Here is a 17,995-nt window from a genome sequence, read left to right on the forward strand (position 1 = left end):
GAGCTCAGAGACACCACTCCGTCCTCCCAGAACCTAGCCTCCCCACTCTGTTTTTCACTTTGCTACCCTCCGACGGGGCTCTGAAAACCCACGAGGGCGGGCACGTGCCTCTGCTCCCCTGTGCCCTTGCTCACACTGCCCCCAGCCTGGAGGAACCTCCCAGCATGCCGCCACCCCTCCCCCCACCACACTGCATCTTCCACCTGCCACTTCCGGAGCCATCTTTGGTTTTACAGGGGAGGGCTCTGCTCTCCATGAAGCGGCACTACCTCCCTTCTATGTGGGTATCCATCCACTTTTTTTAATACCTAGACCACAATATGACGTGGGACCATATGAAAGCACTGCTTTTTCAAGTAGAACAACAATCTAACTTGCTTCAGCTTGCGGTTTAGTATATAGGCCTGCATCAGAGTTCACTACACATAGAACTCAGACATTAGGCGGAATCAACCCGCTCCCAACTGGATGAAATTTACTCCACTCCCCTACTCCATGTCCTCTAGAAAGCCTGATGTCTCTCTCCCAATATCCCAATAGGTCCCAATGGTTCTCAGTCTCCTCTGGAGAGGAGTGAGTAACACACCGTCATTGGTATCACAGGCTACATTTCTGTCTCCCATTCGTGCCTGATTGGGGCTATCGCCATCACGGTCTTGCTTCCACCACCGTCTGCCCCAAGTAATGTGTAACACGGGCTTCCAGTAGATTGCACAAATTTTAAGGGAGCTAAATCTCACATTTGCCAAACTTATTCTTAAAGGCCCTTTTGGTCACAGGCTTAACCGCAGGACCCAACCCACTCCCTCCAGATACGTCAACTGCTCTCTCCTTCTCTCTCATCTTCAGGATTTCCTCCATCCCTACCCATCACCCAACACCCAACACCCAACCCCCCCCACACACACACACACACATGGGCACACACTCTCCACACTCTCTGGGTCCAGATTCCTTTCCTTCTAGGACAAACAGTGATGCCACAAGCATTTCATTCACTTCTCTTTGCAGTCAAGCATGTGACTGAATGAAACCCTCCATCGTGGCCGACACTTCTGATGCATTAATCACTCCAAACCATAAGAATCTACATCTAGCTACCACCACCACCTCTGGGAGGGGCAATAAAAATGCCCATAAAATTTTTTCAAGATTTGCCAGGCAGAGGAATTAAGACCATCCAACAGAAGCATTACACACTTACATGTTGATTTGTTCACCATCTGATAACTTTTGAAGGAAGAACTTATTCATTCTTACCTTCTCCTTCAAACTCTCCTGTGCGCCCGACAGGACGCCCACAAAGCCTTCCAGAGAGCTCAAGAACTCCTGCCGAATGCTGGATGCTTCCTGAAGACCCTCGAGCTCGCCCCAGCCATGGCTCGTGGCCCTGAGAGCGGGAATGAAGATGTCCGACAGCAAATGCCTCACGCTGTTGAGCAGGCCCCCATCCGCGGTATCTAACATATTAAAGCTCACCTCCTGGAACACAGGGGATCCCCTGCTGTAAAAATTATCTGCAATTGCAACATAGCTACTAAGTCACTTCTGAATGCTGCTCATTAACCAAATATCCCGCGTCGGTCAATGAAGACCTACCAAATGAGAAAAGCAAAACTGCTTACTCGGAACTTGCTATAGCAAGAGTCGGCCACCATCACCCGCATTTCGGAAGACACTTAAGAGCAGGCAGGGGAGCGGGAAAGCCTTCTAGTGGAGGAAAGAGAAGCTTTCAGGCATGTCCTGATTGGAGGCTGCTGGTGTGGGGGACCTGGAGGCGGCCCCTAGAAGTGGGGCATCCTGTGTGATCCGCGAGGGGTGCATATTTGGCTTTCTCCGGCCCCAGGGAAATAGGCTGGGGGTACGGACAAAAATTAGGGAGGCCGACAGTCACGAACCAGATGCTGGCACTACTGGCCAATTTGTCACAGCCACTCTTGTGTGGCTTCCCCGCAGGCTTCTTGCGAGTCTGACAGTGCAGGCTGGCTCCCTGGATTGTTTCCTAGATAAGGGGGTTGGCTCCCTGGACAGGTTGCTGCCCGTTACAGGTCAAAATTCTGCTTTACGTGCGGTCTGGCCTTTGTTTGTATGTTCAGTCTCTCAATCCAGTAAATTATTTTTTGATGCCCTGGTTAAGACCTAAGCTTTATACTATTCTAAATTGCAATCACCAAAATAAAGACCTGAAATAAGCAGAACACGATACGTCTGCCAGTTTATTTGCTCCAAGCAGATAATGCCCCCGTCGAGGGCAGAGGAGACATGCACTTTATTTTGCACATACACAAAAAAATTATATATCCATTATTACAAACCTTACTTTAAATGTATGAAATTTGCCATTAAGTAAATAATGTACGGGCCATTATTTTTTAAAGGAAAGACTTCACTGTATCACACACACACACACACACACACACACACACACACACACACGCATGCAAATACATATACATAATGTTATATCAATTTTTGTTAACAAACTGAATATTAAGTCCTATAACTCAACAGATTTAAAGGAAATATCTTGTTTGCTATGAATGCTTTTAGAAATACTTCTTTGAAAGTAGTTTTAGATAGTTAATGAAAACAGTGGTTACCTCTATAGGGAAGGATTTTTTTTTTGTAGAATTTACATGATTTTGGGTCATTTGGGGTAAAGGATTACTCCAGCCCCTTACCCTATGGATGTTCTCAGGGGTGATGGCTCTGGAAGGGTCAGTCCTGATGAAGAACACACATACTCCAGTAAGAGCCACATCTTTTCCCTCGGTCACAAACACCTTAGGTTTTTTAATCTTTTCAGAAAGAGAAGTCACTCCCCCTGGAGAGCCAAGTTGTCCTACAAATGCAAAAGAATTTTAGTTTCACAAATGCTACTTACGGTCCATATGGTTGTCTCTTGGAATGAGTTTCCTTGTTAAAATAGTGTCGCGTTGACTCATCCATGTGCCCTGGAAGGTCTGCTGCCTGGACAATCTCTAGCCTGAGCCCTGAAGGGATCTAAAAGGAGGTGACTGTTTCCAGATCATAGGTTCATTTCAAAAAAGTGTTGCTCCAGCAAAAAACAGGAATGAGGGGCGGCTGGGGAGCTCAGTCAGTTAAGTGTCAGACTTCAACTCAGGTCAAGATCTCCCAGTTTGTGAGTTTGAGCCCCGTGTCGGGCTCTGTGCTTATAGCTCGGAGCCTGGAGCCTGCTTCGGATTCTGTGTGTCTCTCTCTCTGCCCCTTCCCTGCTCACACTCTGTCTCTCTCTCTCTTAAAAATAAATAAACATTAAACGCACACACACACACACACACACACACACACACAGGAATGAGAGGCACAGGAATGAGAGAGTTTGGTCCAAAGCAGATTCTTGCTGAAGCTACAATAGTCATTTTCATCCACAACAGGCCGCAACAGAGGCAAGGGGGAGGGGCAAAGAGGGAGACAGTACCTGTTGCATGTGCTGGGTGTCAGCTCCTCTGCTTGGTACCTTGTCTACATTATTAAAGTCACTACAACCTTAAAGGCAGCGGTGGCCTGTCCCATGTCACAGCCAACAGGTGGTAAGAGTTGAGATCAAAAAACTAGCTTTGACTATAGAACTCCAGACCCCTGCAGCCCCCTCAGTATCGTGCTAGAGTCAGGACACTGTAGAGCCAGGAGAGCAACGGGATGAAGGGCGTGGGCTCTAGAGTCAGACCCCCAAGGCGTGAGTCTCCTCCGCTGCACTTCATGGCCACGTGACCTTGGGAAAGATACCTAGTCTTCCTGTGCCTCAGTCTTCTCATCTGAAAAATTAGAATCATATCCCTAGAAGCTAGCATCGGCAATTGTTGTGAGGATTAAATGAGTTAATACATGTGAAGCCCTTAGAAAAGCACATAAAAACACTAGGCCACTAAGCGTTACCATCATTATTATTTGAAAATTGTATTTTCGGTCGTCGAAGCATGTAGCTCATTGAGTGGACCATTTACGCACACAGAGGGAGCCAGTGCCCTTGTCTGCCCACGGAAGTTGGAGCTCTCCAAGCAGATCGGTAGCTCAAGCAAGGTTATCAGGGGAGGGAGCACAGTGCCAAGGGAGGGACCTGGGGAAGAACATGGACTGCAAGCTGAATCCTGAAACCCTGCAATTAGAACCTCTTGGAGGAACGTCCCCCCACCCAACCAAGTTCTGCCCCCACGGTGCCGGGCTAGAGACTGGTGCTGAGGCTTTGGCAGCGAACCCACCCAATAAAGATAACCAGCAGATACGCCTCACCGGGAGGACAACACGTCACCGCGGGATGTGCAGCGAACGCTCCCAGTGCCGACCCAGTGCCCACAAGAGCAAGGGCCTGGGGAATCAAGGTCCGCCAACTTGTGACAGTGCCAGTGCTGCTCGAGTAAAAGCTTTCCTGCCACCTCGTCCCTCTTGTGCCTGCCCTACCTCAAGCCAGAGCCGTGGTTTGCACAACGTGGACAGGAGCAGAAGGTTGACTTGAAGGAGCAGAGGAGGACCATATGCTTCTCTCCTCCTGTGAATACTGACCTTCAGAGGTCCCTGCTTAGAACCTTGGGGGATGGGGGAAGGAAGTGGGCGAGCCAGCAGTGAAGAAGATTTAACTTTAGATCAATTCATTTTGATCAACTGGATGGTTTTAGTTTCTGCACTGAGACAGTATTTGTAATGTGAAGCAACCATAGGAACATTTCCTATCTAAGAATATCCAGGAAAGTCATGGAATGGTCTCAATGTTGATCCAAGGTCAAAAGGTTAAAGCCAGTCCCACGGTAAAGGTCTAAAGGGAGAGCGGGGAACGAAATTAAATTATGTTTACATCCCGTGAGCCTTCCTCGTTCACTGTCACATTTACACGCGAACACTGAACTCCACCCAGTGCCCATTTTGTAGATAACTCAACATCCCATTTGACTTTATGTTTGTCAGACTGGGATAGAATTAGAAATTTCTGTATTATTTTGATTTTTCGTTCAAAGTGGAATGGACTTTCTGGGTGCCTCAGTGGCTCAGTTGGTGAAGCGTCTGACTTTGGCTCAGCTAATGATCTATCTCACAGTTTGTGGGTTCAAGCCCCGTGTTGGGTTCTGTGCTGACAGCTCAGAGCCTGGAGCCTGCTTTGGATTCTGTATCTCCCTCTTTTTCTGCCCCTGCCTCGCTCACACACTCTCTCTCTCTCTCTCTCTCTCGCACGCGCTCTCAAAAATAAATAAACACTAAAAAAAATTTTTTTTTAAAGTATAATGGACTTTCTGACCACAAAATATCAGAAGAATAATTCTAGGAAAATCCCAATCACTTAGAGTATGCATGCATAATTTTCCCAGTTTTTAAACAAAAGAGCATAGTCATACTATATGCCAACAGCAATAACTATTTTCCCTTCAAAAAGGTTATAAAAAGATGAATGTAATACTTTAATATAATCATAATATATTTGTTTGTGCCCCTAGCTTGGCTTTAAAATTATATGAATCCACATAAACGTAGAATGGGAGATGCCAGTTGAATCCACACAAAGATTTGCAAATTTTCTTAAGTGAAAATAACTCAACTTGTCATTCCACATTACTCGTTTGAATCATAGTCGGTAGAAAATAAACATAATGTGATATTTAACTAGACAACTCATTATGCTTATTGGCAACAATTCCTCTGTTAAAAATAAATGGTGCCTATATAGAAAAGAAACAGATGCCCATAAAAAGTTCTAGAACATCACTGCATAGAATGAACTAGGATGTAAGGAAAAGAAGTCTCAAAATGTAAACTACTTTATTATTCCTCAATTACCAGCACAGCCTGAAAAGGAAAGCAAAATATCTCAAATGAAGCTAGAACAGCCAGGCGAGACAGCCATCATTATCCGTCCCTTTTCCTTGAGAACAAAATGGCACCTTGGCCTCACCCACCACACCTCACCACTGCCCCTTCGTCCCATCTCCCAGCGTGGATGTAAGGGGCCTGGTCAGCTCTGAGAGTGGCTTTCTGCTTCAAGCCATCCTCAGATGAATCTAGCCACACGTTTCCGGCTTACATCACATCAGATTCGGATACCTGTATCTGCTACCTCCACATCCTGATAGTAGAATATAAGGTGACGAAAACCTCCAGCAACAAAGAGCTGATCTATTCTTTCAATCTGTGAAAAAAGAAAAGGCAAGGTCACAACTTCGTTCTGAATTAGAAACCAGATTTCAGTCAGCATTGACTATCATCTTGCTTCTTCAGATAAAACCGCATCTAATGCAAAGCATACAGAAGGCGTCATGTATTTTTCAACCAATAAAACCATGAGAGAGTAAATGCCTCACCATGATAAAAATGTAGTTCAAAGAAGGAATCCAATCAGTCATCACAATATTTGCTACATACATGTTTGAAAAGATTGTCCTTCCATTTTTGCTAATTTCCTAAAGCGTTGAGCTGTTGGAAGCAGATATAAATATAGTGTTTCGTTTTCACTCAATTGCAGATCAGAAGGGAGAACAAACCTTTCAAAACCTACTCTAACACACTAGAGGTAATTAATATTAAATTGGAGTAATCACTGGAAAATGCCATGAGAACACATATGATCATGGAACATTCCATCCAACGGTAGTCCAGAACTCAGTCCCATCCATGAGGTTCACTACACAACCAGAGGTCTGCCAACCGGCCTACTACCAGTGGAAGCACTTTTTTAAATCTTTTTAAATGTTTATTTATTTATTTTGAGAGAAAGTGTGTGCGTGCAAGCTGGGTAAGGGCTGATAGAGAGGGAGAGAGAGAATCCCAAGCAGGGCATGGAGCCCAACATAGGACTCGAACTCATGAACCACGAGATCATGACCTGAACCGAAATCCAGAGTCAGATGCTTAACCAACTGAGCCACCCAGGAGCCCCAGAAGCAATTTTCTTAAAGTCACTAGCACTGTTCTAAATTCAAATTGGAGGAAAAAGGATAAAATCTACATGCCCATTAGCATGGCTACTGTCAAAAGAAAAAAAAAAGAAGAAGAAAAAGATAAACGTCAAGGATGTGGTAAAATTGAAACACTTGTATACCCTTGGTGAGAATGTAAAATGGTGCAGTCCCTATGAAAACAGTATGGGAATTTCTCATAATATTAATACATTCCTCCATGATCCAGAAATTCCACTCCAGGTACATACCCAAAAGAATGGAAAGGAGGGTCGTGCAGAGATATTTGCACACCTCTCCTCACAGCAGCATCATCCACAGTAGTGAAAAGATGGACACCACGCAACTGTTCACTAACAGGTGAACGCATAAACAAAATGTGGCACAGACATATGATATAATATCATTCAGTCTTAAAAAGGGAAATTGTGACACGGGCTACAACACGGGTGAGCCTTAAGGACATTTTGCTAAATAAAATAAGCCAGTCACAAAAAGACAAATACTGTAGGATTCCACTTTTATAAGGCATCTAAAGTAGTCAAATTCTTAGAGACAGAATGTGGGATGGTGGGTTGCAGGGACTGGGAGAGGCAGGGGGGAGTTGTTGTTTAATGGTATCGATTTTCGGTCTTGCAAGATGAAGAGGTCTCAAGATGGGTTACACAACAGTGTGAATAAACTTCACACTACTGAACTGTTTACTTAAAAACGATTAAGATGATAAACTTTACATTCTACGTTATTACCACAATTTAAAATAAAACATTTGCGGGGTGCCTGGGTGGCTCAGTCGGTTGAGCGTCCGACTTCGGCTCAGGTCAGGATCTCGCAGTTTGTGAGTTCGAGCCCCGCGTCGGGCTCTGTGCTGACAGCTCAGAGCCTGGAGCCTGTTTCAGATTTTGTGTCTCCCTCTCTGCCTCTTCCCCACTCATGCTCTGTCTCTCTCTGTCTCTCAAAAATGAATAAATGTTAAAAAAAATTTTTTTAATTAAATGTTTTCAAACAACAAAATCTAGCCTGAAATTTTAAGTGTGAAAAAAATAAGCCCCCTCCAATTTCCACCATATTATAGATAAAACTATTATATATAAGGGAGAGCAAGTTGCCCTGGTTCCTTCATGACTCTTCTTTGATTGAGAATGCTGTCGGGCTGAGTGGGACGCCCTCGTTAAGGTTAACTTCCAAGCCAAGAATCTGAAGGAGATACTTCCAAAAGGCCAGTACTGAAACTCCTGCCCCTCTACTTTGCTTGGGAGACTGAGCCAGGACATTTTCTTTCAGCCTCCAGGTTTTGACATTCCTGGTCCTGAATACGACACAACAGTTTGACCTGGGTTTCTTATAGTTCAGAACTTGTACTCATTTATTCCCCTCGCATGATCCCAAATCCAGATGTCTGAATTAGGAAGAGGGGTAGAGTTAAGCATTTCACCTCTCCAAGACTGAATCAGTTAAGTGACTGTCTCATTCTGTGCCTCCATTTTGGAGGAATAATATTATCTACCTCCTGGCATCATGAAAATTAAATGAGATAACAGATGAAAACCACTTAGATGAGACTGACACCTGGTAAATATTCAACAAATGTTAGCTGGAAGGAAAAGGAGAAGGAGGAGAAGGGCATTTCCTCAATCTCTAATTAACTCATCCTGCAGTTTAGCCATTTTAGTGTTGTCCACCCCTCACTGTTCCACTGACTCCTACTGATCCCACCAGACTGACATGGCAGGCAGGAACAAAGCCACCGGAGAACTGGAGCCAACTCATACTGGTTCATGACAGCCAATTGATCACAACCCTTTCCAACTAAGCCTTCAGTAGCATCATGCTCATAGTCTGGAATCAGCCATTGTGGCAGTATTAACACCACAGAAATCAACACTCAAAATAGCGCCCCCCCTCTACCCTCTTGCTCAAAGCTGGTTGTTAAACATTTACAGGTATAGCACTAAAAAGCATTATCAAGAGTGTGCCACCCCCATCAACAGAAAGAATTCTCTCTCCCTCTCTCTCTCTTTCTCTCTCCTTTTTTCTATGCTAATAAACCAAAACAAACAAACAAATAAAAACAAAAAAACCTTCAGGAACCATCATAGGGCTCCTGATACGCCTTCCTCAATGCTCATGAAATTATATCCTCCCATATTTTGATCTTCCCTCTGTAATCACACCCCAGATTTTGGAAGGAAATCATGGCAGAAAATGGAAGTCAAGCTCAGGAACAACAGAAACCAGATTCAGCTGCCAAAACTCAATCTCCCAGGTTAGAATAGGATAAATGCAAGACAAGATATATCAGAAGCTGAGAGAAGATTCTATTCTCCGACCTCAAGTTCCAAGATGGCACCCGAACCCAGCTTCACTGGATTCAGAAACAGGCAGACATTGCTGTCAGAACCATGGAACTTAAGTGACGGTTAGAAGTACCCCCATTCAACATGAAGAGCTGGAGAGCCCTAACGTCAATCTGCCACCACCTGTATGGTCAGAATGGAATCCTGTCCATGTTAGAACAGACACCCTCCTCTGCAGCCCAGCACAGATCCTGCCATAGGACAGAGGTCAATAGGTTCTCTGTGCCCTCCGTAATCAAGTCTGGGAACACTCAAATGCATCTCACCTGATTCCCCTCAAGAATGGCATCTTCCACTTCAGTTTTGTCCAGGTCCACGCAGGAAGCTACGATTGCAAATAAGTAGTCGTGTCTGCCATCCAAGCGTGCCCGTTTGGCTTCCTTCTCTTCCTTCAGTCTTTGCTGTAAGAAAGGAACAAAAATGGTATGTGACAACTACTGTTCTCAGATGTATTCATTTTGTAATAACCGCATGAGACTGTTGCTTTTTTCAGGTCGTGAGTACTCACATAACAGACACCTTAATGGTACCAGTTTTCATCTTCCATTTTTAGAAATAATGTTATTCTGTTATGAAAATAAGATGTGCTCATCGTTTTGGAATTGTGTAATACAGATAAGCTAAAAGAAAAAGCATAAAAATCATCTGCCATCCAGAAATTATTACTGCAATTATTTTGTTCTAAACCTTTAGATTTATTTCTATGCATATATAAACATTCAAAAGACACACAAAAAAAGAGATCCCCATTTTTGGAAACATTCCCCAAGCCTTTAAAGTAATATTGTTCCACGTTATCTCCTACCTTTATTGTCTGTCTACAGATTCATATCTGGTCTTGAAATTGATTTCTGAATACTAGTGCTTACCTTTAAACTGATTGTTAATTACAATACTAAGGCACGTGACCAATGTGGGCAGTTTGAAGCATATCCTTCCATATGCACTATGCTCATACAAACGTATGCAAATGTATACACACATCTGTATATTATACTATAAAATTTTCATACATATTCCCTTAATAATACACCACAGACCCTTTTCTACTTTAATACAGGCTATTCCTACCTGTGTGATAGCTGCAAACTATTCAACAATGTGGATGTACCATAATTGATTCAACCATTCTGCCACTGGTGGATATTCAGCTTCTAATTCATTTCTTGAATTAAGTACATTGCCTGAAATGCCAATGAGCAACACTAGGAAGAGAAAAGGTGGCCCCTCTTTTGTTCAACATACAGTTATTTAACCCCAATTATGTTCCTGTGCTATAGAGGCAAATGCTACCCAATGACGTCAAAAAATCTCATAGCCTGTTTGGCAGGATCTGAGCGGAAAGTATAAGTATGACAGGATGATATTATGGTTGCCACCAGGGCATCAGATCAAGGCAGGGACCTTTATGGGTCTTCAGAGAAGTTGCAAAAAGGAGGGTCCCCCACTCCAGCCTGGGGCTGAGGTAGCGATGACAGAGAACATTTTGGGAAGACGTGGGTTGAACCTAGAGTGGAAGGGCAGTTGGCCACAGTCCCAGAAGGGAGGCATTTCTGCACGTGCAAAGGCCAAGTGGTGTAGGAAAGCAGAGCACACTTTGGAAACCACAAGGTAGCCGGGTTGACTGAACTAAAAAGGACTAGAAAGACATACTGGGAAATGAGAAAGCAGTCCGATCATAAAATATCTTGTGGGCCACATTAGGGAGTTTAAGCGTTATCTGAAGTCCATGGAGAATCACTGACGGGTTTCAGATCAGGGGAGATGTTAGCTGTCCATGCTGCAACAAAAAAATCAGTCATTCTCGAATGGATAAAGAAGATGCGGTTTATATATACAATGGAATGGTACTTGGCATTGAGAAAGAATGAAATCATGCCATTTGCAGCAACGTGGATGGAACTGAAGGGTATTATGCTAAGTGAAATAAGTCAGGCAGAGAAAGACAGATACCATATGTTTTCACTCATATGTGGATCTTGAGAGACTTAACAGAAGACCATGGGGGAGGTGAAGGGGAAAAAGAAGTTACAGAGAGGGTGGGAGGCAAACCATAAGAGACTCTTAAATACTGAGAACAAACTGAGGGTTGATGGGGGTGGGGGGAGGGGAAAGTGGGTGATGGGCATTGAAGAGGGCACTTGTTGGGATGAGCACTGGGTGTTGTATGGAAACCAATATGACAATAAATTATATTTTTAAAAATTAGTCATTCTGTCAGCAGTGTGGAATGTGGATTGGAGCGACACAAGCCTGGAGGCAGGAAAGGCAGTCAAGTGGCTTATGGTGGCACTCCCAGAGCCCAGGATGCACAGACCATTGGGAATGTGGCTCTGGAACTCAAGGGGAAGTTGCACTGTAGATCCAGATGTAGATACGGGTTCTCAGTGCAGCGCAATTGGTATTACAGGCCAGATCTTTCTTGTTGTGAAGGGTAGTCCTGCACATTGTAGGGTGTTCAGCAGCACCCTTGGTCTCTTCCTTCTGAATGCCAGGAACTCCCTACTACTGAGCTGTAAGAATGAAAAATGTCTCCAGACTGCCAAACATCCTGTGTGTGACAAAATCACTTCCTGCTGAGAATCACTGATACGATAGAGACAGAGACAGTCAAGACGGTATCTTTTGGGGTTACGCAGTGCACAACCTGCACGATTATGTTATCAGTCCTTTCATCCAGTAGGGGGCATGTGCGTACTAGATATTCAGTAAACACTTGTCAAATGAATAAATCGAACTTTAAACCATGAGTGCAGACATGATTTTCTAAGAAATGGAGAATGAAAAGCAAGAGGTGAAGAGCCTCGGGATGCACCAATATGCCAGGAGCAAGGAGGGAAAGAATAGCCCACGGAGACAAGTGAGGATAGTGGGCAGACAGGCAGAAAGGGAACCAGCAGGCCGCACCACCAATACACCCCAGAGCCAATAGTGCTAACACTATAGTGGAGCGGTGGGGTCAGTTAGGGTTTCCTTAGTAACTAATTCTGTTTACAAAAGGGGCTGTAGCATCCCCCAGCCCCATGGCAAAAGGATCATGCCATTCACCTCTCCTCCTCTTGAAGGTGGCTGGCCCTGTGACCAGTTTTCACCAAAAGATCGTGGGGAGAAGTACGACTGTAAACCTGCCTAAGCTAATCTTTAGGAGAGCTTCAGCTTCTGCCTTTGCCCTTGGAAATGCTCCCTGGGAACCCAGCTACCATGCTGTGACAAGTCCAAGCCACATGGGGAGACCACATGGAAGAAAAACCAGGGCATTCTGGTCAATAGCCCCAGCCAACCCAGCCAACACCCCAGAACCAACTTCCCTCCAGGTGAGTAAGCTATCTCAGACATTCCAACCTAATCAAGCCTACGGAGGATTGCAACCCAGCCCAATGCCACTCGAAGCAGAACCACCCAGTTGAGCCCAATCGCCGATATACTGAAGACAGATAATAAGGGACTGCTGTCTCTGCTATAAGCCATTATGATCTCGTGTGGTCTGTTATGCAGCAGTAGATAACAAGGTAATCCTTGTAGAATAATTTCACTGGTTGGACAGAAAGCAAATGGATGTAGGCTTGAGAAAAAGGGGACTGAGAAAAGAGAAATACAAAGATACTGAATATAAACTATTCTTTCCAGAAACTTGACTATAAAGGAAAGAGGTGTGGTAGTAGTAGATAGAGGGGAATTTATAGTCAAGGAAGAATTTTTTAAGACACACACACACACACACACACACACACACACACACACACAAAACAAACAAACACCTTCAAAAACAGTGAAGAGGAAAAGGTTGGGGATTTCAGAGGGCTTGAAAGGCCATCTCTGGACCCATGCAATTAACATTTGTTTTCCAGAACCTGAGGTGCCTGCTGGAAAGAATTGGAGGTGGAAGGAGGAGGGATTAGGGATTTTTAAAATTTTTCATATACCTATTTTCTTGCCATTTCTCTCTATAGGAACTAACACAGGTCCTGACACAAAGTATACATTCCATAAACATCAAACAGAAGCAAATTTACATCTCTTTTTAAATGTGGCTAGAACAACGATGATGTCCTGTTGTTTAGACTGTTTTCTTCCTGCTTGGCAGGGAGGAATCAAGTGCTTTTCAAAGTGAATTCTCTGGGTTTGTACTAAATGGCTTCAGCAGCTTGAGGACATGGTGGGCAACCAGGGGAGCCAGAAATCAGGCATCAAAACAACCATCTTGCCGCAAATGCTAGGGAGTGACAAAGAAAGAAAAGAACTAGAAAACCAGGAAAGTCAGGATGTAAAGCCACTGAAGCCTTCCGAAGAATAGAGAAACTTAAATAAGACTCTGCCATGGCAACACATCCTCTATGACCTGATTTTATGAGACTCCAAAGGGAAAAATATATATATATATTCTAGTGGAGGAAAGGAGTGATTGGTCCCTAAAACAGAACACTAATGATTCTATTTTTACTTAAATATCACGGAGTAAGAAAAATTCCAAAGAAGCGTCATGTGTACACAGCGAATTATCAATGTGTTTTTAAAGTCAATGTTTTCCGAGTTGCACGAAAAAGCATGTTAAGCAACGAATGTGTTCTTGCATAAACTGATCGTTCGTTCTATCTTTGCTGAACAATGAGGGAATTGTTTTTGATCTACCACAAGAAGTCAGTAACATCAAACAAACATTTAGTGACCAGACCAGGGCATTGTCAGCCCATAAACTTAAACCCGGAGCTTTCTGGCTGCTAGGAAATGGCAGCAACAAGCAGTCAGGTGACAAGCTGTCTGGAGGTGGCTGTCCTGTTGGCCTTTGAAACATGGAGGGCAACTGGGGAGGGATTAAGATGGCAACAGGCAGACAACGGAATGGCTTTTTTTGGAGTCACATTAAAATTGTTTCCTGTTGCATGAACAAGCACCGAGGGATGGGGGCGGGGGGGGGGGATGGGAGGAGGGGGCTGGGAAACCTATTCAACGTCCACAGAAATCTCGAAAGTAGTGAAACACTTCTGCAATGTGGTGGCAAGCTATGTCGCTGCCATCCTTGGAGAAAAGAGTCACTAATGGGCTAACTCACAAGAAACAAGTGCTGCTTTCAAGGCTGGACAATTCTGCGTCCAATTCTGCTGGACAAATGAGCCCTGGTCCCGATCTTAGGTTCCTGTCCCAGCTCTGTCACGTGCATCTGTCAGTCAACCTGCCCAGGCTTCAGTTTCCAGAACTGCAGACTCGAAGTGTTAGACTAGGGATGCCTGGGTGGCTCAGTGGGTTAAGCAGCTGACTTCAGCTCAGGTCATGATCTCGTAGTTTGTGAGTTCGAGTCCCGCTCACAGTGCAGAGCCTGCTTCAGGTGCTCTGTCTCCCTCTCTCTCTCTCTCTGACCCTCCTCCACTCATGCGCTTGCTCTCTCTCTCTCTCTCTCAAAAATAAACATTTAAAATAAAAGCATTGGACTAGATGACAGCTAAGCACCGTTACCTTCTCTGCGGTCGGAGCTTCTTGCTGGTTCAAAAGTTAACACAGACGAGAGACTTGAGATTTTAAAATACAAATCCCAACAAAGACCCAATGCATGAGCTTTCATAATAAGCTCTGTGATGTTTTCTCATGATGAGCCTACCCGTCCAACTTTTTTTAACACAGTATACCAACTTCTGCCTTTAACTCTATGGTTAAGTGCGAGTCTGCGTGCTTGTTCACGTGAGACCGTGCAACTTCCTTCTGGCTCCGGACTGGTAATCCCTGAGTATGTGAGAGACCTTACTCTCGTCTGAAAAATGAAAATACAAGTCCAAACCTGAAAGGCATTTGTGAAGATTAAAATGGGAGCAGTCTTGAGACAATACCGTCAAGCAGCACTTGAATTCAAATGGCATGATCAAGGCACTGACCCTGGGCATCAAAACTCAGGAGAAGCCAAACTTTTCAATAACATATTTTTTTAATTCTACAAATGTTTATATTCCCTCTACCCTTAGGAAGCCCAGCCCCGTTAGCAGGTTTGTCTCAGACCCGGGTCCACGCCACAGACGCCATGACGGCCAGAAGTGAATGTCAGGTTCAGGAGCCCCTTTGTGCACAGGGACACCCTTTTCCCCAACTCTCTGAAGGTGTCACAGGACACTTTGCTCTGTTCGCCCTGGTGGCATTGCTAGCCGTGGCTCTGAGAGTCATCATTTCCTTACCGTGCTTACGTTTAATTGTCACAAAAGCCTTATGAAGCAGCAGTATTACCTCCACACCAGGAAGTTGAGACTATGGACCATTAACAATTTCCCAAGAGCACACAGCTAACTAAGTAAGCTAAGAGCTGGGCTGCAAGGCCACGACATGGTTGTCCCAGGCAACTAAGAGTTTTGCACCTATTCAAACCGGTATTCCATAAACACGGTCTCTTTACATTCCCACCCAAGAATTATCTAGGGCCCTCTTGGAGGGTGTCCCCATATACATTGCATGAGTTACATAAGGAGCGGTGGGTAGAAACTGGGGTTAACTGGCACCATTTTCTGAGTTACACCAGTGACATTTTAGTACCAGGATGCACTGGTGCCCACTTGGCTTCCAGCTGGCATGCCTTGTGTCCAGCTCTCTCATGACGCTCCTGTGTCTCAGCAAAAGGTAACCTGCCATCCTCAACTCCTAAAAGTTCCTAGAAGGTGGCCTCCCTGCTTGGGCAGCCAGGAGGCTGGGCTCCATGCTTTCCCCACCTGTTGCTGCTTCTGCCTGAACAACTTCACTTTCATCTATGTCATCCTCATATGATGCCTTTGCACGGCCAAGTGTATGGGGAAAGGAATGGGTTCTGCAGCCAAAAATGTATTTCTTTGTTTAAAAAAAAAAAAAAAAGTTTTCCTAGGTGACATGATTAGCCTTGTTGCAGGTCTGAATGTGAGAAAGAGGAAGAGATCTGTCTTAATGAGGGTCTGTTGCATATGTTTGGATGAATATCTTTCTATTTTCTTCATTTGGGTGTTTTGTTCTTTTATGTATACAGATGCATACAGCAATGTATCAAGTGTGTTACAGGAGAGTATAATCTAGATTTACATCCCACTGGAGATATTGGAAATATCGTGAGTCTATGAATTACGGGTGAAACTCCTTATCTTAAATCGCCAAAGTAAATTTGTCTAAGACTGATTCTGCTTTGGCTCTCCATATCAATCTCAAGTCCACACATAATTAAGCATCTGATGAAACATAGTACCAAAGAGGCCAAGGACATGGATTTGATCATCTCAGGCCAGTTGGCTTCACTTTTTACCATCTTCCTCAACCATGGATGAATGAAGGCAAATCCACGAGCAGAAGGAGAAATTACTCAAAGTGTATGCCCAGCTTTCTGAAATGCCTCATTATTGGTAACCTGCCATACGTATAACCTGATCCTTCTTATCTCTTGCAGGTTAAAATAAAATAAAAATCAACTGAGTCTCATCATTCCTGCAAGACGATCAGCTCCACAGAAAGGGAAGTTTTCTATTTTAATTTTTGCAATATCCCTAGGGCCTAGAACAGTACCTGGGACATAGAGAGCCTCAGCTGATACCTAGTGAGTGTATACAGTATCCAAATTAATCATTTACAAGTCACTTTCAAATAACGAAGGGCTGGAACAAAGTATTCTAGCTCAGTCTGAGTCCATGATCACAGACTCAGAATTCAGTCAATAAGCTCCTGGGTCTTCAATGCTGTTGTGTCTCAAGTATAAACATGGCACAAAATTCTACCACTAGTATGGACTATAGTCCTCTCTCATTTTACAGCAAATATGACTAAGCTCCCTTAGCCTACATCCTACTTAAATGTGTTGAATTACAAAAACTGAGGGAAGCGGTTCTCCTGTTCACTTCCATGTAGAGCCCTCTCTACAAGGTCAACTTCCTTTCCATGTCTTCCAACAAAGAAGAGCCTCCTCCTTTGTCTTCCAGCATTTTCGTTTTACCCCACAGGACCCCCATTCCTCTGAGAGAGGCTACTCTGTGGTGCTTCCTGGAGCACCCAACCCTGCTCTTTAACCGGCTGGGAGACCCACAACCTAGCAACTCCCCACTTTTAACTGTACTTTTCACGTCTTGCCCTTTCTTATCCCCTTTCCCTTTCGTCTCTCCCAGTGAAGCATCACAGATGCAGAGGATGCTCTCCTTCCCACATAAAGAGCACTTCAGCAAAGTGGTTTTCTGGAAGGGAAAGACACTCCACGATGGCTAATCCCACTCACAGCAGGTGCTACAGTGAAGTCCTCCTTTATTCAACAAGAGCTACACTCCCCTCCATTGCAAAGAGACAGCACTTAAACTGAGAAGTTCCCATCAATCCTCTTGTCCTAACAGTAAGCTCTGGAATCTTGTCTATTTTTCACTGTAGTTCTTAGGACCCTCAAATCTCCCCATTTACTGGCTCTCTTGTCTGTCATTCTTTCCAAGCCAATAAAAGATACCCTCTTGACTTTTTACTCCATGTGGGTTTGTCACCCAAATCGATCCAAAACCTGCTATAGGGATGTCCTCATCGCCACAGCCTTCTCTGCCCCAAACATTTCAACCATCCAGACTTACAGTCGGTTTTCTGCACACCAAATTTGGGGATCTGATTGAAGGTCCTTAGTGGACCTTCACATGACTCCATATTCTATCTTCCTTCCCACCCCACAGCGGTTTTTCTCCAAATCAGGAATACCTCTCTTGCAGAATTCCAAGAGTTACCTCTGGCAGCAGGGGTCATATAATTTCACTCCCAAGCTAAAATATATATAATGTC

At 44.3% G+C, this 17,995-nt stretch overlaps 1 protein-coding gene across 2 annotated transcripts in view; it reads right to left on the bottom strand.

Annotated features, from left to right (window-relative positions):
- Positions 1-17,995, bottom strand: part of DNAH5 (dynein axonemal heavy chain 5) — a 283,307-nt gene that overhangs the window by 211,213 nt on the left and 54,099 nt on the right. For both annotated transcript variants that reach the window (XM_053906889.1, XM_053906888.1), the window contains exons 2-5: positions 9,526-9,660; positions 6,052-6,136; positions 2,682-2,842; positions 1,261-1,482 (exon numbers count right to left, since the gene is read on the bottom strand). In XM_053906889.1, coding sequence (XP_053762864.1) covers positions 1,261-1,482; positions 2,682-2,842; positions 6,052-6,136; positions 9,526-9,660 — 603 coding nt within the window. The remainder of the gene's footprint in view (positions 1-1,260; positions 1,483-2,681; positions 2,843-6,051; positions 6,137-9,525; positions 9,661-17,995) is intronic.

Source organism: Panthera pardus, unplaced genomic scaffold, assembly GCF_024362965.1.
Source record: "Panthera pardus isolate Hobbes unplaced genomic scaffold, ASM2436296v1 HiC_scaffold_2, whole genome shotgun sequence".
Classification (NCBI taxonomy): domain Eukaryota; kingdom Metazoa; phylum Chordata; class Mammalia; order Carnivora; family Felidae; genus Panthera; species Panthera pardus.